The 27,177-nt window shown below is 45.5% G+C and overlaps 2 protein-coding genes across 6 annotated transcripts in view; both read right to left on the reverse strand.

Moving 5' to 3' along the window:
- The window catches only part of ARMC9 (armadillo repeat containing 9), an 80,526-nt gene extending 71,726 nt beyond the window's left edge, over positions 1–8,800 (reverse strand). For all 5 annotated transcript variants that reach the window (XM_068406202.1, XM_068406201.1, XM_068406199.1 and 2 more), the window contains exons 1-7: positions 8,743–8,800; positions 8,283–8,370; positions 6,931–7,056; positions 6,196–6,366; positions 5,017–5,172; positions 2,762–2,854; positions 1,507–1,528 (exon numbers count right to left, since the gene is read on the reverse strand). In XM_068406202.1, coding sequence (XP_068262303.1) covers positions 1,507–1,528; positions 2,762–2,854; positions 5,017–5,172; positions 6,196–6,366; positions 6,931–7,056; positions 8,283–8,333 — 619 coding nt within the window. In that variant the 5' untranslated portion in view covers positions 8,334–8,370; positions 8,743–8,800. The remainder of the gene's footprint in view (positions 1–1,506; positions 1,529–2,761; positions 2,855–5,016; positions 5,173–6,195; positions 6,367–6,930; positions 7,057–8,282; positions 8,371–8,742) is intronic.
- Positions 8,801–17,896: 9,096 nt separating this feature from the next.
- The window catches only part of PSMD1 (proteasome 26S subunit, non-ATPase 1), an 81,522-nt gene continuing 72,241 nt past the window's right edge, over positions 17,897–27,177 (reverse strand). The window contains exons 20-25 of the mRNA XM_068406369.1: positions 26,751–26,920; positions 25,113–25,205; positions 23,431–23,523; positions 20,953–21,099; positions 18,947–19,101; positions 17,897–18,107 (exon numbers count right to left, since the gene is read on the reverse strand). Of these exons, the coding sequence (XP_068262470.1) occupies positions 18,955–19,101; positions 20,953–21,099; positions 23,431–23,523; positions 25,113–25,205; positions 26,751–26,920 (650 nt within the window). The 3' untranslated portion in view covers positions 17,897–18,107; positions 18,947–18,954. The remainder of the gene's footprint in view (positions 18,108–18,946; positions 19,102–20,952; positions 21,100–23,430; positions 23,524–25,112; positions 25,206–26,750; positions 26,921–27,177) is intronic.

The raw sequence follows: 27,177 nt of genomic DNA on the forward strand, positions 1-27,177 counted from the left end.
CACATGCACATAATTCCACGATAAGCTTTTCTCTCTGAGAGATGGGTTATCCTTTACGACACCTTACCTAGACTTCAAACATGCTTCCTGAACTTGTGCTTGCTCTCTCTGTCTCTCTAATCTCAGCCCACCCTCACATACCTTGCTAGAAGAGGTAACTGACCAGGTTGAGTTCCTGCATACAATGCAGCAGAGCTCTCAGCAGAGGAATTGCAGGTCTCAAAAGCTGCTACCAGACACCAGGGCTCCTTAGGTGACACCGAAACCTTGCCCTTAGTTGCCTTGTCTCCTTCTTGCTTACCTCATTTCCATAAAAATTATTATCCACATTCTAAACTGACATCTTTCCACATTAATAGTCATTCAGACTATAGCAAATCTTGACAGACAGGTAGCTCACACTTCACCTCTTTCTAGCCAAACTGCAAACATATGGGAGAGCTGTAAGTTAAGCACAACTACCACATAGATAGCTTGGAAAGTCATACGGGTATTAAAGTTTTTTAGCAAATGGGTAAAAAGCCAGACTGTAGCAGGTTAATCAGGCAAGGTAAACACAATTAACTCTCCAGGACACCCTCAAGAACACAGGCACCACGCCACCCAAACCTAAAGTGCTTCAGGTATGTCAGACTAATGACTGGCAACTATTTACAAAAGGCTGTTTTCAGGACTCTTTGCAATACTATTCTTCATCCATGCATTGCCTGTTAATTTTCTTTGCGTTTCTCCTTCACTGATAAAGCAAACATTCTCCAACAGTGAGTATGTACCGTGGATCCCATGTGATCTGAGCAGCATACTGCAAAAACAACCTCTCAGATCCAAAACTTGCATACAAGACAGGCCTCAAGTAACCTTTATGAAAAATCCAAACCAACTCAACCTCCAAGGCACATAACAGACCTACAAATTAAGGCTGACCTGCATGGATTCAACACCATGACAGTTCCGGTACTTGTACAAAGCACAGAAGCTGCCCAAATAAAAAATAATTAGGCCCAAAATTATTCAGGCCAATAATGTAGTTATTTCTTTTTAATCAAGAGTATGGAATTATTGCCTTCAGGAAAGTCCACCACAAGGAAAAAGGGTAACTTCTGGAAAATAAAAATCCACAAAGATCTTTCTATTATTCAATGAAAGTCTAATGCAACACAAAGCACAAAATAAATACCTGGAACTCACACTGGGAGATGAGCCTAACTTTTTCTTTAATTCAATCTACAAATAGTAAATCCTCAGTATAAAACTACAAATTAAAATAGCTCAAGAGGAAAAGTCTTTTTAGGAAACCAGCTGGGCTCATACAAATCCCCACTGATAAAGTGAACACAAAGTCAAGTGAAAAAATGAAAGCAAGGGAGCTGGGAACCTCAGTTCTATTTATTGAACTGATTTTTAAAAGGTACATATTTCAACTGGCATCAGCATCTAACAGGATTCAGTGCTGAAATTATTATTTTTAAAGAGGCCAGAATATCCTTACCACATCTCAGCATTTACCTTTGTTGCACTGTCCATTCTCCTGTTGTACGAGTAGGAGCAGTTCAGGAAAATGTGCATCCTTTCAGTATGTGTTTGTTCCAGAGTCACAGAATGAGAAACTCACCCAACTGGCAAACCCAACTAAGGCAAATATTCCTACTGTCCCAGGCAACAGCCATGCCTGATGCTCCACAGGAAAGCAAGAAGAAATGAATCAATAATAAATTCATAAAAATCTCATAAGTGCACAATGTACAATGTCGCATGGAGAGTTGAGACTTTTTGCTGGCCTTTAAAGATACTAGATCCAGCCTTGAAGTATAAGATTGGTAACTCCAGTCTAAATGTATTAACACCAAAATCAAAAGTCAAATTGCCGATTTTTACATAAAATATATGCAAATGTTTTAGGGCAAGTGACGTTTTATACACAAAAAATATTCAGGACTCAATTAGGATCCAGTCCATTACTCCATAAAGAGGAATAAGCAGAGAGAAAATTTTCTTCAACTGTTCTATGCCAGACTCCCCCACAAGCATCCATAACATGGGAGTGAAAGCAGTGTTTTGATCACTGCTCCCCATCCTGGCAAACGGGCAGGTTAGAACAGAAGGAATATAATTTCCAGCTCATCATTCAATACCACCATGGCAAGATGCTGCTGTAGAATAAAGCAAGATATAGCAGGAAAATGACTTTCAACTTTTCCTGTTAAAAAAAAAAAAAGCCAAAAAAAGATTCCAGTTCAGTTCTCTCTACCTTGGCCTTAACTGAACTGACCAAAAATGGACAAGATAATTTGTCATATAGTTAGGCCTGACAAAATAGCTTAAACAATATTGTTAGAAAAACTATACAGTCTGAAGCACAAGCCATTTAGTAAAATGATAATTTCTGGAACCCTTAAAAGCCCTGGAAAACTTTCAGCTAGTCCCTGAAATGGCTGATTTAAAAGACTAATAGCTTTACAAATGCTAAGAAAGAAGTCAGGTGAGGCCAGTGCCTTGGGGTATCCTGTACTTTATACATGGAAGCAAAGAATGGTAAATGATAAATATGCAGGTTCATATGCATCTATACATCGCCTCTACATAACTTTTTCAAAAGGTTTTTTTTGAATGTGGCCTATAAACAATGTTTCCTATCATAAAAACACTGAACTGCAATGTCACTGCAATTCTGCAATAAATCTTGGCAGCACACGCTTCCAATAAATTACACAGCCTCTTTGCAGTAATTCTAATTATCTTCAGTGTTTTCTCAAAAGGATACAAATAAAGTGAGAAGCCGGGGATTCTGTCTGGCTTTGAGAGTCACAGACAGGAACTTTTCCAATCTTGTCCTTAAATCCAATGTCCAAGAATCCTTGAAAAGAAAAACAAACGATGACAGTTGTTCACCAAATATGTACACTCTGCTGAAAGTACTGTTTGGATCACAGCAACTTTCCACTAGTAAACAAGCACAAGAAAATAACAGTTAAGGAAATCACACCTAAGAATTCACTGAATACTCATTTCTTCTGTGGTTAAACTAATTTCTGCCTGACGAAAAGCTAGCCAACAGATGAAAAAGCAGCATCTTCCAACAAGTAGCAAGAGCTTCCTAAATTTACTGCTGTATATGTGTACGTTGCAAGCTGTTCTCACAGCTCAGATTTGCCCTTAGTTCACCATGCTGGAGAGTGTACAGAATTTATTTGCTGCATTTACCAATTCAGTATCCAGACAGTGGTGCACCACAGTACGCTGTATATTACCAAAGGAACCATGTCTCCTACAGAGAGGAGTGTATATTATTTTTCAAGATGTATTACACAAACAGCCAGGAACTCCAGCTATATAAAGCATCAGACGCCTGAGAAAAAAAAATATGCTGTAAGAACACTGCTTAGTAGACATGTGACTCACTGCTGTTCTTTCTCAAACGTAAAACAATCTGTGTTTCAACACGAACATGGAATGAGCTGTACAATTCCCACAAGAAAATATGAGTGACTGTGGACTGAGAGCTTGGACACTGGGTTACTATGAATAAACCTGAGGATCTCGTCTTAGCTAAGGCATTCAAAAAAAAAAAGCTGCTAAGTATAATTAAAAAAAGAGTAGTCACATCCCATCTCTGAGGTCAACCAGTACATCTCATTATTTATAGCTAGTCCCAAAGGAAAATGGCAGTGTATGCCTTTTTTTTGGTGTTAAACTGCAGCTCCTCATCAGCTGGTACATCCAAAGTCAGCCCTAGGGCAAGTACCACTTAAGCTTTGATTTGATATCAAAAAGGGCGTGGCAGCAATGCAGGCTGAAGATATCTCCCCCCACCACAATATGTGCCCGCAGCTCCTTAGGTAAGCCAGCACAACTGTCCATGTGTTAGGACGCTGAAGCATTTCAAGCATATAACCTGCAAAATATTATACATATTGTACAAACAAATTTGTGTATGCACGTGTGTGTGTGCATGGGAGCTGTATACACACACATTCACAGGCAATAAAGCAGATCAGTTCCTGGATCCAGTTCAAGTACAACCACATAACCAGCCATTTCCGGCATAACCAAGAAGTTAAGGCGCAGTTTTGCATCACAGGAACAAGCCATCAGCCGGTGGAATGGTGGCTGTACCCTCCCCACAGGAATTGCCACCAATGCTTTGGAACATCAAACCACAGCTCTGGACGTCATCTTCTAACCATCTACCTACATGGTGCCCAGAAAGCAGTCAATGTAAAGGTGTTTTATTAACCCTACATCAACAGAATAACTGTAGATCATCATAACATTGAAAGCGCACCTGCAAATGACATCTATTTTAAAGTTCAAGCACACTAACTTTTACACTCTCTTCTCACCTTGAAAGCCTAAGAACTGAACGCTGAAGCAGCCATTCAAAGACAAAGGCTAAAACATAGTTAATGAAAAAATTAACCAGGAAAAAATGCCTGTGGCAAGAGTCACCAAACCACTAAGAACAGCTATGCTTGTCCAGCATTTTTTTTTGGGGGGGTGGGGAAGAATCTCAGAACATAGACAACACTGACTCATTTTCCGTTACAGGAGGATTACTTATAAACTTGACTTTCTCTTTTCCACATTAAATGAAACAGCTTCAGTCTCCTTATGCCTAGCTTTCATGTTTTAAATCCAGCTATGTACACACACAGTTAGTGGGGTTGGGCAACAACCTCAAAGCAAGTACATGGACTTAAACTACTATATAGTGATTTCTAGAAGCATGTGTATTTCAGGGTTGTGTGGAAAGGAAGGAGAGGCAGCAATTCTTATTTATGTACACAAAGCTGGCACACCATTTAGGACTGAAGCAAATATAAAATATATTTACGATGGTACTCTGTTATTGATAGCACTCTCACAACCCTTCCTCCAACAAATATATGTTCTTTTATAACTGTACAGTTTCTGTTATAGGAAACAATAAAAGCGATTACCAAACTAAACATCATTCAATATCTATCACCCCATGAGAAAAATCATCATAAATACCATCTCTGCAAAATAGATACTTACCTGGAAAAGTTCTTTAAATGAAGGATGTACCATGGGGTTCGGAACAAAAGGCAAAGCATAGAAGGGAAGAAACTCTGTAGTCTGGCTCAGTGCAGCTCCTTTTGTTTCCAGGTACGCCTTAAAATGAGAAATCCTTTCCTCAAGTTCAGCTTTGTCCTAGGAAATAAAGCAGCATATTTATTTAGAAAACTACCACTCTGAATGCACTGTAAAATTGGCAAATATAAGCAGAGACCTAAATACACTAATATCGAGTTTGAAATCCCAGATTATTTGTTATCTAAAAAGCAACACTTATTTAACTAGAGAGCATTATATCTAGTTTTCACCACCCAAAAAAGAAAATGTAAACCGATGTTATTTGTGTCGTCCAGGTCCAACAAAACAAGAAAGTGACAATTGCTTTTTGAACGTAAGCTATTCCTGCCCACTTCAGGCTAGATTTCTACAGCAGAGTGCCATTTCCACAATCAGGGCCGGGAGGAAACACCTATTTTAGACATGCTTTATTTCAGTGATAGATGCAGAATAGTAAAGTCCACTCACACAGCACCAGGAAGGGGAGCTGGCACACCGAACAGACCAAAAGCTCCTTAGAGGCTGGAAAACACACTGATGGCATCCAAATACTCCTGTAGCAGCTGACAGGTGTAAGGCAGGAGCTATTAAGCCCTGGCTGATCTGGCTAACTCCAGGTTACTTAAATGTCTCTTCATCGTAAAAGTCCCATGTAACAAACATTTTCTTTTATGACAGCTTAGAATTATAGTTTTCAACACAATATATTGAGCTGGTCAAGATCCAGCTTTCCCATTTTATCAGAAAAGTTTATATTTCAACACACAGCTTCAGTCCAAACCGGAAGCAAAATAAGTGTTTTAAGAATCTCCTATGGACTACAATTAGAGGTGTGAGAGTATCAGTACACTGGTATTTTCCAAGTTAAAATACTTCATGAGCTCTGAGATAAGGACATCTCCAAATTCCATCTCCGTACTTCACAATACCAGAGGTCTGGTTCAACTAAAATGCAGACTGTGGCCCAAAAACTGGATACATATTCTGGTAATTCTGGTAATTCTTCTTGCTAAACAGCCCATTCTCATCCACACCGAAAACAAATAAATGAAGTAAACCAAACAAAAGCAATTTGAAGTTTGAACTGTGAAGTAAACTTACAGGCTTTCCCATAGAGTGTTTTAAGAGGTAGGTGGCAAAGTGGATGTGAAGATAGAACTCCAGCTTCTGAGCAACTGGGTCGTTGTCCCGGAGTGAAGATGAAATATGCTCCTCCCAGAGCTGGAAGAAAACTTTCTGCTCACCATTTTCAAATGCTGTCAGCAGATCTTTCTGCAAAGGGGAAAAGCATTCAGTGAAAAACCAAACACAGAAGAGCTACATTTTTTCAACAGTAGGTTAGTGAATGAAGAATTCAAGTACCATCTGAACACTTTGAATGAAAAGTTTTATCCAAAATCTCTCACCATTCAATGACCACCTAAACATTCTTTTTCCACCTGTCTTTAATATCTTTAAGAGCCTGAATCAACCATCAATACAAGACATAAAGCCCAAATTTTCAAGAATGTCAATCTGGGGACCCACCTTTACCATAAGGGAAAAATACATGCCTACAGCGTGTGAAAATCAGTCTTATCAAAGTATGGCAAGCTAAAAACCTAAAATAGCGTGATCCAAAACCACTGTCTCAGGTTCAAAAGGACTGAAGTTCTACAAAAAAACCCAAACTTGAAGGTTCCTGCACTCAAAAATGACCACTAGCAGACTTCTTCAAATAATCAAGAATCTGTTCAGACAGTTCAGATAATCTCACTGCTGTAATAATTCACACAGTGGTTAGTGGCCTTTAACTGTTTTTAGTATTACTCAAAGTAAGTGTGAATGATGCATTACCTGAACAGGCAAAGCTTTTGAATCTCTTGAGGAAACACCTGCTGGTTCAGGTAGTGGCTTCCCTTTTATTTTACATTCCTTTGTAAATACTTTCACTGTTTCTTCAAATTCAGCAAAATCCAAATACTACAAGACAAAAACATACAGGAACAATATTTTTTTTTAGATTATTAATGCTTCAATGAGTGACCCATCTCAGGAGTCTTAGTTATTGGTTGCTGAGGCAAGACATCACATTTCATTTTGCAAACTTGATCTGGATGCCCAACATTGCTACAGAGAACAAGAATTGTTTACTTTCTTCACTGTTAACATAAATAGTAGTAATGATTAAGTACTTAAACCTCTTTTTAGATTTGTTTTCCGAGATCCACAAAAAGATTTAAGAAGTCGTGTATGATTTTGCCATTTGGTAGAGTCTTAGGCAGGAAGTAACTGTCCAGGCTTTCAACAGACAGCCTGGTGAAAGCTCGGCACAGTGACCACTGACTGCTGCTCCCGATTGCCCCTCCACAGCACTTGCATCTGTGGAACCCTGCAACATGTTGGGGCACACAAGCACACAAGGCAAGGGTGCTAGGTTGTTGGTCTGGTGTTCACTGAGGGCCCTAAAGTAGGCTACCAGCACAGTGTCGATCAAAGGAAGGAGGCAGTAACAAGCAGCAGAGATCACAGTTCGCATTCTTGTTCCAAATCATAAATATTCCATTTCAGCCAATTTATCCAGAAGGCTGAAGCACAGACTACCAGAGAGGCATTTGCCCTTTAAAGTTTGTCTCTCATTGTCTTTTTCATGGGACTGTTTCATACTAGAATATCTTCTGATTACCTCTTATGGGCAATATGGGTAGAGGAGTGCCTAGCTGGAAAATCCTGCTTAGGCATTAAACCATGGAGACCAGTGGTCTCAGGACTCCAGCCTGGGCTTTGTCAGCTCTAGGGTTTTTATATGCCTTTGCGATTTTATACACATATGGAATGAGGTAGCAGCTAAGCAATGTTTTAAAGAGCTCATCATTATCTCAGGTTGGACCTGAGCCCCAAAGTTGTCTGTGGATCTAATCAACTTAACTGTTTCTTTAATGAAAGCCTCATTTGCAATGAAGAATAGATAATTCTAGATTGATTTGAAGTTTGACTGCTGGCATTTAATGGACATTTAGCCCTTTGAATCTACAGAGCATGACAGGAGTCAGTATGATTTCAGGGTGCAGCAAACACTTTGCCAGTTAAGTAACTCCAGAATTTAGACCACAGTTACAATGCCTGGCTCTGAATACAAGCATTATGAAATTTTGCCTTGCTCATTTCAACTGGGGAAAAAAAAAAAAGGAAAAGAGAGAAAAACCAACCTCTCTCACTAGTCCGAGTAACTCAGCTTCATAAGCTAAAACGCCACCCATTGCTAAACGTTACTGCTACGTCTCATCGTTGATAAACCTAGAAAATTGTAAAGAAGGGGGACGTTAGCAGCCAGCACAGCGGTTCCCGCAGTCCCGCCACGCACAGCCCGTTAGCCACCTCATCTCCAAACAAACCGCATGAGGAAGACATCCCCCCCCCCCACACACACCGTAAGGCACGTCTAAAGAAGTTCCGAAGCCGGTCCTCACCGACCCAAACCGCTGCTCTCGCCAGGCCACGGGCCGGTCACACCGGCTCCTCACACAGCAGCCCCGCTACCCAGGCCGGGGCGCTGCGGCCGCCCCCTCAGGGCCGAGAGCACACGGCCCTAGCAGCTCCCGAGCCAGCCGGAGGGGAGGGAAGCGAGCGAACCCCGAGTGCCGCCGGCAGCACCGCGGCGCGGCCCACCTGCCCCGCGGCCCCGCGCCGCCGCCTCCCGTCTCCTTGGCAACCGCGGCCTCGCTCCCTGCCACGCCCCCTCCCTCCCCACATGATCCCTCTCAGCCGACCGCAGACCGGAAAGGCGCGTCACGTGACGAGAGGGGCTGTTCCCCGGCGGGCAGCGCCCCCTGGAGCACAAGGCGGGAGCTGCAGCTTCCCGCGCGTTGCGGTGAAGAGTCGCCTCTTCCCCGTCTCTGACGCGCCTTAGAGAGAGCTCGGGGTTAAATTCATTTTTAAAAAGGACCTGCTGTCTTAGCACACGCTTTTGTACCCCCTTGCCATCCTGGGCAGGCCAGAAGCCTTCTAAAAGCGCACCAGGCTGTATGCTTGTCTGTAGGCCCATCGCTTTCAATTGCACAATAACACAATTCCTTAATTACAGCCATTACAGCCACCGGGCAGCGTTTGCCCTCGCCGCACCTGCCACCCAGCGCCGCACCCTCTGAGGGGATGGAAATGCGGGGAGCAATTCCTGCCCTGGTTAAACTAGCCTGTGGCCAAGGCCACCAGCTCCACTTACCTCACAGCTTGGAAGGCTCATCTGAAAAAGGTGTCGGGCAGAAAAAGGCCTGGCCTTGCCCTGACTGAGTGCTGCACGATGAGCCTGAATCACAGCCCCAACGCAGCCGGGGTGAGGGACGCCAAGACTGTCCCCATGGGTCGTGCACGCACGGCTCCGGTGGGCACATGTCCGGCATGTCGTTACCTCACGGAAGCCCGACCAAAACAAACAGGAGGATTGGCCAAGCCCCTTATCGAGGCTTTGTCCCATTTTTAATTAACAGCGGTGTTCATGAACCTTTTGCCATTAACACCATGTTTTCCAGCAAGCATTTGCTAAACACAGCAAAAACGATGTTGTATCATCACCAGTGATGTCCTGCCCTGGGTTTCGGTCTCACCCCGTGCAGCCCTGTTTTCCACCATGAACACCTAAGAAGACCCATGTCCTCCGCACGTCCCACAACCAGACAGAGCACGGCACCATCTTTCTCCCTTTCAAAGTCTCCTAAAGCCGGCAGCCGAAACTGCGCGCAGAGGTTTGCATCGGCCCCACACACATGGATTTTGACCCTTAATAACCTCACAAAACCCAAAAGCTAAACTCACCAGCCAGTGCAGAGGCACTGCTCTCCACTGAGACCATTTCTCAGCCAAACCTTAACTTTCCAACACCAGCGTGGGTGAACGCAGTTCAGCCTTCCCTTGGCTTGTGATCTAAGGGTATTCTCCTCCTTATGGAATTAAAAAAAAAAAAAAGGAACAGGGGAAAAAAAAATCACCCTTGGACATTCTTGCCAGATCTAAAATTATCAGCTTGGTAGGTGAAATGGTTGGAAAGAGCGAGGTGGTGGGAAGCAGAGTTATGACAGATGGTGAGCGGGCGCTAGCGCTCCATCCATAACCTGTGGGAGTTACTTCACCACTGCTCCATGGCCAGCCAGCCGTGGGTTGGTATTTGTGAGTAAAGCACTGAGGCAGACTGCTGCTCTTTGGGAAAGGAAAGGAAGATGTTAAACATCTTATAAAGGGTAGAAGCAGCCCTGACAAATCTATACCCCCTCTCATGCCTTGCTTCTTCAAATTATGGTTGTCCCAGTAAGGACAGAGCAACAGTTTTGAGCCAGGTTTGTGCCAAACCACCCAGTTTTTACTTACTTGCATTTCATGTGATGGATGAAAAGTGTGCCAGGAAGGGTCACTTCATCCATCACCTCTGCCTGTGCCAGAGGCCCTTGAAAACATACCATTCCCCAACCCAGCATGCTTGGGAGACGTTCTCAGTTAAAGAAATCCTGCAAGGGAAGAAGCTTCTCCAGGAAACCAGGAGAAGCCTCACCAGTGTTCTTCAGGCTCCCTCCTTCCCCCAGCGCTCCCAGCAAGCACATAACAACAGGTAAGGACAAAAGGACAGAAGAGCATATTCCTTAAACCCCAGAGAGAGCCCCATCATTCTCAGCGCATAGCAGAGAAGTCTGCAGGGCACTGTGTGGTGCACTGCCATGTGTTGTTCAAACATGATACAAGCCTGGGACAGAGTCGGTGGGGTGGTGTGGTACCTGTCAGTGTGTCCTGCTGCAAGCCAGAAGGACCCAGGTGGAGGAGGCTGGCTGCTTGTCCGGAGTTGCTGCAAGCAGGAAGGGAACACGTTGGCTGAATTTGGGCAGAAGAGCCCCAGAGCGAATAATCTAGCAATGCTAAAATAAGGTGTGAGTTTTCCCAATGCAGGAATTGGTCAGCATTTGTTCTGGAAGGGAAGATGAGCATTGGCACCTTGTGCAATGCCTGCCTTTGCCATCTTCCCTTGAGCAGGTGCATTGCTATAGCAAACCTCAGCTTCACTCACAGGGACATCTTCTCCTGCTCAAGTGCTCTAGATACTCTCCACTTTGTCATATCCCTGGATTTATTTGTATTGAGAATTACAGATGGTGCAAAAACATATGGACCATGGTAAAACCATGGCAGCTTAAAGAACTGCTATGCTTCCAGGGTTTGCGCCTGCATCACGGTTCAAAGATAAAGATAGGCAAGGTCCCTTCTATTTATTTTAAAAAACAGATGCTGCATCTGCAGAGGAATTTTTGTAGCCCTGTGGCTTTCTTGAAGATGTTGACAGCCTGGAGTTTGGATCAAAGATATTCCGCCAGCTGCAGGTCCCAGACTGGATCGTAACCTGTTGCTTGATTAAAAAACAGAAGGCCATTCTCTGTGCCAGGTGGAAGATTTTTGCAGGAAATGTCTTCTTGCAGTAGCCTTTTCCAAGTAGTTGGCATTAAAATAAAAGTAAGCAGGCAAGAGGGGAACATTTTTCAAAGCTTAAACACCCTGGTATTTTCTGAGTCAAACTTCAGCTTTTAGTTGGCAAAACAAGATTTTGGTTTGGATTTTCAATGAATACTTTAAAGGAGCATTTAGTCAATAAATAAATAATAAGTCATTAGAGTTTGTAGTTGATGACATGTTATTGTTTGTTTGGGTTGGAGCATGGACTGCTCTTACTGAGATTGTTTGGGGGCAGAGGGGTTTGCTTGGACTAATGTCCTGCGCGCAGGCAGGGTGTTTGCCCAGCAGTTCAGGCGCTACTCACATACCGAGTTATGCAGCAACGCTTCCCCCGGGTCCTCTGCAAGGAAAACCGAGGCAATAGAATTGCAAAACCTCTCTGCTCTCCCCAGCATCAGGCTGTCATAAAGCTGTTCTGTCTCCCTTGGATGGGGCCTGCTTAGCTGCTGCCGAGCCTCGAGTTTCACCTCTCCCCAGGAGGACCACGGTCCAGCCCCGTGCCAGGCTATTTATATGCAGACCCTTCTCCAGTAATTTCCTGTAACCAGAGTCCCTGACCAGAAGCGGCACAACAGAGACTTTGATTTTGTGCCACAGGATGCATGAAGGAGGCGACAGGGTGAACCCAACTTTTCTTGAGATCCAGAAGCCTCTTGGCTTGCTCAGCGCAGAGTGGGGAGGAGGATGGGACTGGCTGGTCGGGTCCCCAAAAAGCTCCTTTCAGCTCCATTGCAAAATGGTGAAGGAGGCTCCCAGGCGCCCTTGCAGCCCAGTGCAGAAGGAGCCAGAGTTTCTTCTCCCAGCAAGGACTCTTGCAGATGAGGACCAGGGAGCATCCAGTCTATTGCCCTGCCATGTCACCCCCCCCATGTCCCTCAAGTGTCTGCCTGGAGAGGAGATGCTGCTCCACAAAACCTTCTTGCTGTTGCCACCCACCCTGGTGCAGGCTGGCCAAAGCCCAGCGCAGGCTGGAGGAAGGAGGGAGTTCACTAGTGCTCCCTCTGCTCCTCTGTCCTGAAAGATCAGCCCATGGTGCCTTTCCAGCCGTGGCAGAGATCACCCTTCAGAGATCCCTACAGGGACAGAGCTGATACCCAGGAGAGACCAGGTGCCTTTGCGGGGCTGGGGGTGCCTCCGTGGGGGATGACAGCAGCTCAGAGCCGTGGGCCTGAAGGGAGCCCCAGCTGGGCTTTCTGACATGTGCTCATCTAAGACGTGAGTCATTAAGCCCCCAACCAAGGTGAACACCAACGCGTGAGAGGGCTTGGCTTGCACTAACAGGAAAGCTTCCCAGCCAAAAGGGCAGGGGGCTGGGAGGAGGGAAATGCTCCTTTAAAAAAAAAAATAATACAGAGAAAATAGTCTGGGAAACTGGGTGCACAGAAACAGCAGGACAGAGAGCTTCATCATCAGGAGAAAACATTCCCAGTTCCAGTGACAGCTCCAGGGAGCCTCTACTGCCTTCATCACATGGGCACAGCTTTGATGCTGCCACCAACATAGATCGATGGCCATCTGTCCCACACCACTGACACAGACCGATGGCCACTTCCCTGATCACTCGGGGACAAATTGCAAAACCTCTGGTCTCACAAGAGGAGCAAGTAGCAGGTTTCATCTATGAATGAGCCCATGAACTCTGCTGTCCAATGCAGAAGTTTCCAGCAAATTGTCTTCAGCTGCTTCTTGTTCACCCCTGAACCCCAGATTTCATGCTTAAGCTAAAAATAAAAAAGATCTCTGTGCAAAGTTAAAGTAAACAGATAATTTGCCCAGCCCTACGGGAGCTATCTCAGCTTCTCCTCTGGGAGGTCATGGTGGGGAAACAAAAAGTTAATCCATCTTGGTTCTCATTGACAAGGAATGGAGAAAAACAATTAAATGGGAGAGCCAGCCTGAGGCTGAGAACAAAGACACTGCACCAATATTTCAGGTCTTTTTTCTTCAATCTGAAGGGGAAAAAATTGCTCCATGCTTCATCCCTTGCAGGTTATCTTTGGAGGAACAATGTCCCCATAATTTCTGCTGACAATTAACCTCGCCTGTGCAGCAATTCTTCCCTGGGTCACTAGAGCAGCTATTTATACGTTTGGCCAGGGACATTGTTGCCACTGAATGACTGCCTTCCCCTTGGCCAACCCCAGAGCTAGCCCTGTACCAGGGCTGTGGCAGCGAGCCCCAGGGTGACCCCCCCACGCACCCTGCCCTGCTGCCAGGACCTGCTTCACCTGGACCCTTAAGGTATAGACCCTCCACTGTCAATTTTCTGTACACACTTTGTGAACACATTGAAAAAACAGTCGTGTGTTGCTTAAACACACACACAGGTGTGGGGCAGCAGGGTCCACAAGCCCACAGGGTTGGGATGTCTGGAGTTCATGGTCTCCAAAGGACTTAGGCCGAAACAGGATTTGCCTCGAGTCACCTCTCTGCAATGCATGGGTGATGCCAATTCCCCCATGTGCTGGAGTGCTGGAAGAGGCACTGATGGCTCACCTGAGTACCTGCACCATATTTCTTCTGAGCAAAAACCAGAGCTTTGGTTGTGCAGCCAATGCCAGGAACTGGAGTACGGACCTCAGAACAAAACTCCAGACCTGGGCTGCTGCCAGCTGGACCATTTGCCCACACAGAGCAGGATTGCAGAGGCCAAGTCAAGCCGGTCCTGAGCTGGAGCCCAGCAGCAGGGGCTGGGGCAGCTTTTCCTCCCAAGGCAAAGAGTGCAGGCCAACCCAGTCCTACCAGTGCTGGAGAAACACATTGAACTGGGTCTGCCAAAACCAGTTACCTTCACTGAGGGAGCAAAGAGCCTTGGTCTCATGTGAAGCCACTCTGGGGAAAGATCACCACCCTTGGGTGAAGGCCTTCAGGCTTGTCCTATCAGAGGCTGCAAGCGAATACCACAAGCCTTGCGTGGTCCTGTGATGTCTGTGTTCCCCATCTCCCCCATCCCGCCACTGCTGCAGGGTTAAGGTGCCCCCAGACCTGGGCTGAAAACCCAACCCATCACCAATGCTGAGAGCAGCAGGCAGGGGAACAGCCCAGGGCAGGCTGGGGTCTGGCAGGGGTGAGGGTGGGGGACGCTTCAGCCTCCAGGATGCAAGGAGATAAATGGCCGTCGTCATCGTTATCAGCGGCGCCCAACCTTTGCATTGAGCAGTGAGGAGGAAGAGCTTCGTCTGGCCTTGGAAGGAAGGGGAGAGATAGGGAGGGCAGCACTGCTGTGATAGGGCGAGGTGGTAGGACAAGATCTGCTGAGTGCCCATCACTGTCAGCCTCCTCCTTGAAGACCCTGTGCCCTAGGAGCATTGCCTCCAACATCTCCATCCTTGCTTCTGTCCCCAGCGTGGTGCCAAGCAGGGGGCTTGTACCTCAGTTAATGAGTGGAAAGGGGAGACTGACATGTCCAGGGCCTCCTGGAGGGACCCTGGCACCTGTCAGAAGCAGCGTGCTTTTGAAGTGATTTATTTCTCACCAGGGTTAAGGGCGATGAGGCTCATTAGCCAGGAGGAACAGCAGCATGCTTCCTGCCACCTCAGCCTCTCCCTCCGGCAAACCCAGGAGCTTTAGGTCCAATTAGCCCCTGGCAAACACCCCAGGGGTGGGTCCCCCCCACAGCATCCCCAGACAGGCCCAGGAGAGCAGCACTTCCTAAGAAACCAGTGCTAGTGAGTCACTGTGGCTCAATGGCGTTATTTAAAGGAGCAGTAGTAGTCCCCAAAGGGAAACCATGTCTACTGATACCAAATCAACAAGCAACAATGAGGTGTTCCCTGCACGCACAACCTTCTCTCCTGAGAGGTGCAAACAGGCTGAAAGCCCTGGAAGCCACTTACCGTGCATACTCCTGTATGCGAAGAGGAGCCACTTCGCAGTCATCAGCCCTCCAGCGGAAGGTCAATTTGCACTTCCTAGAAACACTCCTCATGGTTGTTCCTCCCCCTGAGCACCATCCCACCGAGCTGCCCCTTCCTGCTCCCCCCTCAGCTCACAGCAACTCAGATTTGCAGTGTGGCCATCGCTTCTGCTCCTTCTCACTGCTAATCCCTTCGCGTCACCCTTTAACCAGCAGCCACCTCTGCCAACGCTCCTCCAGCTCCTCTTCCCCCCTCCCCTGGACTCCTGTCCAGGACACTCTCCGGAGCAGGAAAATATGGAGCAGCAAAACATGGAGCAGCCGTGGGGGAAAAGACAGGACAGTGGATGCTTTTCTGTGCGCGCTCTCAATCCTAAACCATGCGGTTCCCATGTGCATTTACACAGCAGAGGCACAACACAATGAGAGGCAGAGCCAGGGAAGCGAGGACAGGCCAATTCCCAGATGTCCCTCCTGGTGTCCCCAGCCTGGCACACATGGCCTTTTTCTTCCACAGCCACTGAAAGCTCCTCTCAAAATCTGACTGCCCGAGTGTAACCTTACCACGTGGCCCTTGAGTGGCAGCTGAGAAAACAGTTTGGGGCTATGTGAGGTTTTTACATTTGCTTGTGCCAACGGAGCTCCAGGAAACACCACTGCCAGAGGCAGGAGTGGTCTTACAGGCACAAGAAAATCATTTAGCACAAGACTCAAGTCTCCTGGGTGGTGCCCCAGGCAGTACACGGCTCAGTGGGAACTGCTCTGTGCGCAGAGATTTACACAGCCACACTGAGAACCAAACCTGTAGCAAGAGCCAGGAATATACTGGCTACCCTGAAACATCTGTTGTAGTATGAAAGGCTCAGCAAAAAGTCCTGTGAATAGAAGCAGACTGCTCACAGCTCGGCCAAGGCATCAACATAGGACTTCAGGTCTAAACCCGTTATTCCCAGCATTTCTACTCGGACTCTAATCTCCCAGAAATATCTGTCTGTCCAGCATGTTCCCGAATGATCTGAAATGAGGTTTTTTCTCCTCCCAATATCCTCCCCTCCACATGGTATTTTGTAAGATGACACAAGGCATTACTAACAAATTACCTGAAAACCACCACATACCTCACCGGCTGGCATCAGCAGAACATGCAGGAGTAAGGGATACAGGTGCCCATTCCAAGGGAAAAGATTCCAGCACTAGAGAGACTCACATAATGTACATTTGTCCAGCTTCCTTTTATTGCACCACAATACCAGGTCTCACTTTGAATGACCATGGGTTTGGAGCAATGATTCCCTCTTTGTCTCCAGTTTTTCCGACAGTAACGTTGTCTGTAGCCATTTCAGGTTCATTCTTGGCTCTGCTTCACAGGAGAACAGATCTGGGTCATGCTGAGAACAGCAAGCTCTGACCAGCACCCTTACTGAGACAGCATTTCAACTTCAGGGACTTCTGAATGAAGCCTAGGACTCATAATTGGCTTTCAGTCCCATACCTCTGCTCTGTACTGCTTTAGCTGTGCCGAGAACAAAGGCAGACTATTCTACTGCTATAGTAACATTCACCAAAATAAACCATCTGCTGGAAAAGCTCCCAGGCACTACATGCAAGATTTGTCTTCCATTATTACCGATGCACACGAGCTTGTGGTATGTTCACATGGAGCAAAATATTCCCAACATACATACAATGAAAACCTCTTTCTGTTTAAGTGCTGTTTCAAATGACGGAGATTCGCCCAGCATTTGGCTTACAGCTGACCAGGGCCGCAGTCTCTGGCTCACCAGTGACGCTCTGGTGAAGCGTTACAGCCCAACAGGTGAAGGGCTGGCGGGGCTGACAGCGAACAGGCGAGCTGCATTCTTTCCTTCTGACTGCTGCTCATTCCATACCCCTGACTGCAAATCCCCCCTTGGCTAATGATGCACATCAGTGTAACAACTTGCATGTCTGGATTCACCCCATCTGGGCCTGTAATATGTTTCTAGCTGCCTGCTCACATCAGCTATTATGCTCATATTTGGCGAAAGCAGTGAAAGCACACAGGGGAAAAAAAAAAAGGGATTCTGTGAAACGGAGAGAAACATGCCCCATTTCCCCATTGCTAACACCCAGAGCCCTGCTGTCAGCCTCACACTGTCAAGACAAATACCAGGATAAGCAAAGGGGGAAGATCAGTGCAAAGTCAGTATCACAGAGGTAATCTGGAAGCAGACCTCATCTGGACAGCTGCTGGCAAGTACAGACCTGTATCATCAGAGCTACGGCTGGGCCAGACTGGAGTGGGTGACCTTGCTCAGCCTAAACGGGTGCTAGAGAAAGCAGACGTGCACAGATCCCAATGACTCCACAAAGGAGCAGAGTCAGTCAAGCTGTGCTGGAGGAAGATGCACAACTTGGGTCTAGTTTTTAAGCAGAAAAGAAGGTTGTTAGGCTTCCTTTTTTTTTTTTTTTCTTTTTAAAGCAGCAAGTTTTCCATCAAAAGTTTTTAATATATTTATTTGAAAACAAGGTTTTGTGAAAGAGTACACTAAATAGCATATATCTGTTCTTCAGCCATAAAACACGGACTATCAGCTTTAGCTCAGCACAGATTGGGGTTGCATGCACTGAACAGCAGTATCTTGATAGGAAGGTCTTCATGTCTGTCTTTCTGATATCAAGCATAGTGTCTTCTTTAGAGGACATGATCCTGGAGGAGGGGGAGAGAGAAACCAGAAAAGCAAACATATTTAACTAAGGCTTCTTGTGGTTGGCCCCACACACTCAGCCAAGCCTGTCACTGACGCAACATTTACGGTTTTTAGCAAGGAGTTGTTTTCCTGCCCATCCACCAATTCAAGTGCATAATCTTTGGTCTTGGGAGCACTGGGACATGCCAGCCCATATTTGGAAATAAAGCAACTAGGTTTCTGCCTCTCAGTGAGAAACTTGCACATCAATTCAGGCACTTTAACCAAGGAACCTGAGAACTGCACCATCCATTGCCTGGAACAGATCTACAAGGATCGCTAAGGTGGGCTCAGAGAGCACCACAGAGCCCATGACTGGAGCGTCTTTAAATTCTGCTAAGAACCGCTGGGAAGACAAGACAACCCCAGAAAGCAGAGTAGTTCTCTTTTGACCAATCCTGCCACACTGAGGTCAAGTACATGACAGCTTTGTGACATAAACCACTTGCCCCTCTGGGACCATCTTTCATGAGCTGATTATTTCCAGCTCAGCTGTTGCCCGTGACCCCACGCACTGCTCTACTCTGCCCAGTGAGGCTCTACTCAAGAGTAGCCAAGCCTGCAATATCAGAGACCAGATCCAGTATGACTGGGTCAGGCCTGATCCAGAAGAGTGGATTTCTCTTTTACTGCTGCCAAACTCTTCAAATTGGGACAAAGCGTATGTCTCTGAATCTGATACAGAAGCAGTCAAATGGGTAAAACAAGAGTGCAGGGTGCTGGTAACTGCTTTAGTTGATCCAAAGAGGCTTTTCCTTCATTTGGATTAATAAAGGTGACTCTGCACACTACACTGTACCTCACATCTTAATCATCAATGTACTCGAAGGGCTCTGGTGGTTCAGGTTCCTGCTCCTCTTCCTCAATCTTCGGACCGTGAGCTGCCACAGGTTCAACCAGCTCCTCCATATCCTCACTGGTGTCCTTCAGAATGATGATGCCTCCAATAGAAAGCTGCAAGACAAGTGCAGTAAGCATCAGAGCTGCTCACCTCTGCCTTTTGGTGCAGTGTTTGTGACCACAGTGTTTATCCTAAGCCATATGAGACACCTCAGCAGGAGTAAGTTTCAGAGAGCAAAGCGTCTGACACCCACCCGGATCCCTGCCTGGTAAGGGGATGGAACAGACAGAGCCTATCCAGGCTACCTTTTGTATTTCCACTAAGTCTCAGTTCAATAGAAAACGGCATCTGGATTCACAGCTTTACCCCAGCTCCAGTCTGGGGCTTTCCACATGAAAACTAATTGAACCATAATTGCTTTAGAAGGTTCATCTTTTCAAGGCAACAAAGCTTAGTGAAGCCTCGCTGTGTAGACACCTCCCAGGGGGCTATCTGAAACAGAGACTAATCTGATCACCAGCTTCCACCAACTGAGGAATCCTATTAGCAAAACCTCATAAAACAAAGGGGAATTAATTACAAAGATCACAACCAAACATCCTGGCAAGCTAAAGCAAATCGGTGTCTCCAGGACCGAAACACGAGGTGTGAAGAGGCAGTGCTGTGCCATGCCTGGCTGGGATCAGAGTTTTGACCACAGCAGGATTCCAGGCTATAAAAAGCATTTCAAAAGAAACCCTTTTACTCTGGCATTCCCCAAAGCAGAGCAAAGCTCCAGAACAGCTCCGTTTCAAGAGCTTCCTTGGTCACATGCCCTAATCCCAGAAAAAACCCTGCACTGTTCTGTTCTCTTCAAAACCTACTTATGGGGAGTTAATGCAGGAAACTGCACTCGCCTCACCGAGGACTCTGGTTCTTTTGAAACTGAAGTAAACACCTACCTACGTCCACATTTCAGCTGCATGAGTGGACATTTACTGGACAACAGAGCAGATCTTCCCAATCTAAATACCAGTTGGGTCATCTCCTCTCTTTAAGGGGTAGAAATTGAAAAAATCCTTCCACAGCTATGCTAAAGGAGCTGTTTCAAAAGGGGGCGATGCACAGAGAATTCCAATGTGCTGATGGTATTCCAGGAAATCCACTTATTAAAAACATGACTATTTTCCTGGAAAAAATATTACTTGTTCTGAACACCGTTTTTCCATGCATAATCCTGCAAAAGGGGGAAGTCAAGGGTGTTATTTCTTGAGCAAAAATAAAGGCCAGAAGAATTTGACTCAGGAGATTTAGAGGTCAGGAGCAAGCTTATTAACTCTGCAATATATTTGAGCATCTCACAAAAGATAGATACCCCTTGGGCTAATGCTAAAAGGTCTTTTTTATTCTCCATCTGACAATTGCATGCTATCTCTATGTTAACAGGAGATGAAAGCACTTTTCTAAGGTCAGATGTAACTGAATGAGAAATCTGTTTAATGAAAAAAAATACTCCATTTAGGTATAAACTCCACTGCAGAATAATAAAGCCCCAGCACAAGTCCTAATGTATTTCATTGCTTTGACAATGAGCCTGTACAACTTCTCAGCCCATTGTAAAGATAACGGCTCCGTCTTTATGTCTCCAACAATGTCATTAATACAAAGAGTATGTCTGATTGATATCCATGCTACAGCATTTGACGTACATAGAAGAAAGGAAAAGAAAGCAGTGTTAGCACGGTGAAAAGGTTTGCAGCAGCTCTGGCTTTCCCCCACTAGAACTGCACATGATCATTTGGAGAGAGGGACATTAAAAAGCACACACGACAACCGTGAAGTTGCAAATCTCTAAAGCACATTGCAGTGATGCACCAGCTGTGAGGTGGCATTCTCATGTACACACAGAGCCCCTGGGTCCTTACGCACAAGCCCAGCACTGGGAACGCCCTGTCAAGCACACAGACTAGGAAGGTGACACTTACTGGTTTGAAAGGCTGGTATCGGCAGCTCTCTGTCATAGTGAGAACTTTGAGCTGAGCAGGCATGACCCTGGCTGGGTTGTCCAGAAGCTGGAAGCTGGGTTCAGGCTCTTTTTTCTTTTCTTTTTCATCCTTCTTTTCAGTCTCATCCTGTCGAAGGGGAGTAGAACATCAACATGATTATAACATTAGTCTCTACCCCTTTCACAATTGAGGAGGGTAAGGTACAACCTGCTATTCTTAACACAGGCAGCAATTCCAGAGCATGGTGAGAAGCCATCCTCCTGCTGACAAACAAGCTAACATGTATCTGTCAGCTGGCACACGCAATGCCAGTGTGGATCTAAGTACTCTCATCGTGGCAATGGCTCGCTCTCAACTGCAGGTGAAAATAAGTTCAAAAAGAGGTGGCGGCGGAACAGTTTACCTCTGGCTTCCCTTTCTAATACTTCCTCTATAAACTCAACACTTTTCGTTCACAACTGAAGATTCTTTAATATCATTACTAAGCACATGTAAATTGCCAAAAGCTGCCCTTGTATTTTTGCAGCTCTACAGCCATCCCTGACAGCAGCTGAACCAAAATGACTCGACCTCCGTGACGCCCCAGGGAATTGCAGTTAAACCCTCCTTTACCAATGACTCAGCAGCTGGAGGCAAAAGCTCAGAAGGAAAAAAACACAGCATCCTTTACATACGTAAGAACATGGATCATGTTCTCCCTCTTGCTCGGCAACATTGGAGTTGCGAACAAACAAGACTGCAGAAAAGATGGAAACAACCAAGAGGAATGATCAGGGACACCTCCAAATCCACAGCACGTCCTGTAACAGCAGACAGGACTTTCTCTGGCTCAGTGACTGCTTGTCGCTGTGCAGGTCTCTGGGAAGCTAGGATTACTAGTCATATAACAGGCATAACAGAAAAACAGGAAAGCAGTTATACCTCTAAAACATGAGGACAATGGCAAAACACTCGACTCAAACACAGCAGGTGGCAGCAAGCTCCCTTTTTACTATCCTCATTTTTCTGCTCAATTCAGCCAAGAAAACTTTGCAGACATCTGGAGTGTACACACACAGAGACACGACACGTGAATCCCTTCTAATATATTGCTTCCTCTCAACACCTGCACTTAACTGTAAGTTGTAGCAATTTTAAAAGAAACAGGCATCTGTTCAGCACATTTTGCTTAGTATATAGTGCTGTAAGAATAACTCAAAGAAAAGGCAATGTTTGATAACAAGGAAACATTGATAAAGGAGAAAAAAGACAAAAACCAGATTCTACCTTGCACGCATGAGATGGTTCTTTTTCTGAGCCAACTGTATAAAGTTCAGTGCCTACAAGACGGCCACATTTAAGTAGGTCTCAGAAGGTTATTTTACATACACCTTTGACCTTATGCCACACTCCCTTCACATACCATTTTGTGTGTTTCTTTTTAAAATCAGAGAGGCAAAAAATTCTGTGACCACGTTGCTTTTCTCACATAGATGTTAAAGTGGAATCAGAAAGGTTTCTACAGAGCTTGTCAGCATAACATTTTCAGCTTACAGTTGTTCTTGGCATATTTGCATCTGTTAGCAGAGCACAAAAGGAAGGGTCCTTTGTCAGGGTACAGCAAGAATTTTAGCTGCCAAATGTTTTCCAGATTATAGCAACCACCAAGAATTCATTATCCAGCCATCTCTCTATCCCTCAGCTTGCTCCAGGATGACACAGTATTGACAGATGCCGATGACAAGTTCCAATGTCAGGTCTATGAGCTGAAAGAAATCATCAGAGGACCAAAGCAATCACCATAGCTACTGAGCAGCATATGGATCCTATGCTCAAAGCTCAACTGGTCCCAAGGTGGGTGTGAATAAACGTTTGGCATTTTGATAGATGGACAAAGCACATAAGAAATTGCTCCCAAAAAGGTGAACATTTCAGAATGGGGGGTTAAGCATGTGTGAAACCAGAAAGTTTAAACTCTTCAGTGCTTGTAACTGAATTAGACACCATCAAGGAACTACTACAACATTGAGTTCTTTTTAAAAGGTCAGAGGTACCAACGATGTGAAATTATTAAGACTTTTTCCACATTAATAAGAAAAGTACATGGATAAGAGATAACATTCCCTTGGTCTAGAAACAGCAGGCAATAAAATAATGCACAAAAGGTTCATGCAGTTAAAGGCACATAAATTTGTCAAAACAAGCTTCTGCCTTTAAGGAAGTCAGTTACTTAATATTGAGTAAGATTTGTTTCTCAGAAATAACAGATTCATAAATAACATCACTTCTTGCCTTTAACAGTGCACACACAAAGATGCTAACCAGTGTATGCAGTACACCAAAATGTGTGTTAATGATTTGCTCAGAACTAACACAGGTGGCAGGGGGGACAGCATTAAGTGGGTGCCAGTTTTCATGACACCTTCCACATTTATAAGAGGGGGAAGAAGACATTTAGGTTTCAACGTTTGCACCCACCACTTCCATCTTCTCCTCTTCCTTCTTCTCTTTCTCCTTCTCCTTTTCCTTCTTCTTGGCTTTTGCGGTGATGGACAGCACAGCAGTGGAAACCTGGATATGTCAACAGAGGCGGCATTCAGCATGACCCCAACATTTGACACTGTGCTTCACCTCCCCAGGCAAGGGAACAAAGGGAAATCAGTGTTAGGTCAGTTCTCAGGGCAGGTGTCAATAAGATCAATGCCACTTCCTACTTACTGCTCTGTTTAAGAGACAAATACACCACCGTCAAAGCAAATAAATGGCATAGATGGGACAAAAAAATGCCATGAATGCAGACTGGGTCCAGCAACATATGCAGAAGGAGACCAAACTTCCTATTTTAGAGATTAATCATTACTGTCTGGGTCTCTACACGAGAGGTTTGTTTATTTTTCACAGAGCAACAAACGGAATTCTTGTTATAGGAAAAGCCATTGCCAGAGTCTCCAAGGTAAAGAAACATGTATATAGCTACTCTTTAGAATGACCTAAAGCTGTTCCACTGTCCTAATCAGACCGCTGTGTTTCTCATTGATCTGAAGACATGGATATGCAAAATGCCCTATGGAGGAGCCCTCAGGAGACTGTGGCATTCCTGAGCCAGAAAGTACCCAGAAGCAATCCTCGAATACAAGAATTCAGCATGTTTCTCTTCCAGTGAGCACACTTCTCTATCCACAGTAACTGTAAGGCAGTAACTTGCTCAGAGGGACAGGGAGCAACTGCATTTGTCACGTTGCTGGTGAGGCTTTCTAGGCTAAATGTAGGCTCTTGGCACATTTTAGTTTTGGCCACAGAAGTTTAAAAGAGAAAGGATTTGTCCAACTCCCATCCTATTCCAAAGGTGAGAAAGCAGCTTTGCCTTTCATCAGAGTTCATTTCTGTGTTCCTTGGTGGCTCGGAAATCCGTTCTGCCCAGCATTCAATTCTGGTAAAACGTTTTACGGTTTTCACGCAATGTCATTCATCAGCATGACATGCCTGAGGTCTCCACTGCTGCAATTGCTCCCTAAGGGCTGCTCTGCCTGCTGCGGTGGTCTGCTCAACCGCTTTTACCATCCTGCGCCAGGAGACAAATTGCTTCCACTATTGTCCCGCTTGTCATCCCACAGGTCTCATCTCTTCCTTTTCAATACCTAGATATTCTCAGTTCCACACTTACCTTTTTGCAATCCATGGGCCTGACAGCTATTGTTCTAGCACACAGGCCCACTGCCCTGAGCCCCGGTACACTTCTGTCCTTCCATATGGGACTATTTGAGAAGTGTCCCACTTAATATTCTCAATGTTTGTACTGCAGTAGCATTTTGAAGCCTAAGTCATGAACAAGGACACCATTTTGCTTGGTGCTGCACAAAGATGCTACAGACATACAAATCAGGATGGCATGGAAAACAGTTCTATTAATGAATGCTTCTGCTTGACCACTGGAGACAAGGGAGGTTCCAGTGACTTAGTAGCACGGCAGTTGTATGCCATGATCAGCAACAGTCCCAGGCGCAGCAGGAAAAAATAGCTAGAATTCTCTTTCAGAGACAATAGCGCCTGCCAATTTTTCTTTCGCTCTTTAGATTCCCTGTTAATGCCACCAAAGTCAATGTTTATACTAGGAGGGAAAAGGGGTTAGTCTTTACAACACAGAAAGCTAGCCCAAATACCTTTTCTTTCTCCTTTTCCTTTGGTACCTCAAGAGGTGGGGGGTAGGCAAATGTGGACGGCTTACAGTTGGACTTGTACTGGACTTTTGGCATCTAAGACAAACAGTTAAAAAAAAAAGTTAGAGATGAGAAAAGCAGGGGAAAAAAAATCCACAGCAGAATAATTATTTTAGCTTAATTTTCCTTCCAGCAGAGACAAACACAGATCCTCTAAAGAATACAAGCTTCCCCTTCTCCCCCTCCGGAAGCCGAGAAACTGTTATCAGTGGCAACAGTTCAACTAGAACAATGTTATTTAATTATTCTATAATTCGACTCTGGCAAGCTCTCCTAGCCTTCTCCATACCCTCCACGCTATTCACACCATGCTTTGTTTTCATTGTTTCGAAGCTTTTGTGGTTTTGATGTCGTTGCTGTGCCTGCTTTTATTAACACAAAATTGGTTTAAGATCTAAGTGAAGATCTGCTCTGTCAACGCACGCTAGGGCAAACCAAGCACTGCCTGACATTCACCTCTTGCAAAAGGACAGTACATTGCTGGGGTGGGTTACCAATGTCACATATTCTCTTACCCTCAGCTACTTAAGCAAGGGCAGAAAGCATCTTTTGACAGCCAATCCAAATTCTTAAACGGAATTAATTTCTGCAGTATCTCAGCTCTCTTCCTTTATGACACATCACAGGGCAACAACAGAACAGGGACTGCTCTGAGGAAGCAAGGCGGGTGTGGTGCAGCCCATAACATACATCCAGTTTGTAGCTGGCTTTAGTATGCAAGCCAGGTTCTACAACATAACCCCACCTACAGCTGTTTGGGCTCTCTGGAAGCATTAAGGGATGGGGAGAAGGAGTCAAAATGGCAGTATGATCAAGCAGCCAAAAAGGTGCTGAGCCTATCACCGCCAGGGAGGCACAGAGACAAGCAGCAATGCAACATCTGTGAAGTATTCAGGACAGAGGGACTCTGAGAGCAGCCCAGCCCTATGCATGTTCTGTGCGTCGCAGAATAAGGCTGCAGCAAGGACAGGAGGGGGCTGCACACCCCTGCACTGCCACATTCAGAAGCTTTTTTGTGGAAGTTACTAGCTCAGCTCTTCAGCACAGGAGACCCAGCATGGTACACAGCTTGCAGGGGCCATTCCACGCCTGATCCGCTGGAAGAACAGATGCATAAGGAAAGTGCAGTACCCATGACTGCTCGCTTTAATGTTTACTCGCCAAGGAATCCAAACAGATCCTGTTTTCCCACTGCTAGCTTTCCTAGGGGAGAATATCACATAATTTATATGGAAGGGCAGGGGAGCGACACACTTATTTTTTTAGAAAATAACCTTGACCTTCTGGAGTGATAATGGCGTGGTGTCTGCCCACATATATGGACTACAGCTCCTTTCTTTGTAAGCTACTTTGAAGTAAAGGGGTCAAAGTCTGCTCTCTACATTTTTCTTGTCCCTATTCCCAGCACTAGCTCTGCAGTTTAAGCCTGCTTTTCAGACTTCTTCCAGTTAGCACTTTTTCTGGCACAAACAAGCTGGAGACATGCAAAGAAAACCAACGAATTCATGCACACACCTCCCAGACCACTCCAGTCTTCCAAGTAGCTATCAGCACCTCTTCTCCTCTCTGCTCATTACATACCTTAAGATCCTTGTTAAGGCCAATGACACAGGTTGGGGTGAAAGCCAGCGACAAGAAGTGTGACAGGGGGAACCAGAACCAGAACTGGGTGAAGACCAGAACCCCCACCACGGAAGGCATGTGAGTATGTCCTGTCCTCGACTGCAGTGAAATAGTTACGTTATGGCCCCCTGTAAGGAATCATAAATGAAATAAGTTAATGAATGCATTCCTGGGTACTCCACAAAGACACCTGAGTGATGCATCTCTAAAACAGCTGCTGTGAAGGGGGCTACACAGGGCAAGCCAGGCCACCAGGCTATCGGCTTTCTCCTCTGGAACACACCTCCCTCCTTTGCTTGCAATATCAGCATACAGTAAAACAGACAGTAACAACCAAACTGCTCTATCTGCTAGGTATTACCCCAAAACAACCCACGAATCCAGC

The sequence above is a fragment of the Nyctibius grandis genome, chromosome 8, assembly GCF_013368605.1.
Source record: "Nyctibius grandis isolate bNycGra1 chromosome 8, bNycGra1.pri, whole genome shotgun sequence".
NCBI lineage: Eukaryota > Metazoa > Chordata > Aves > Nyctibiiformes > Nyctibiidae > Nyctibius > Nyctibius grandis.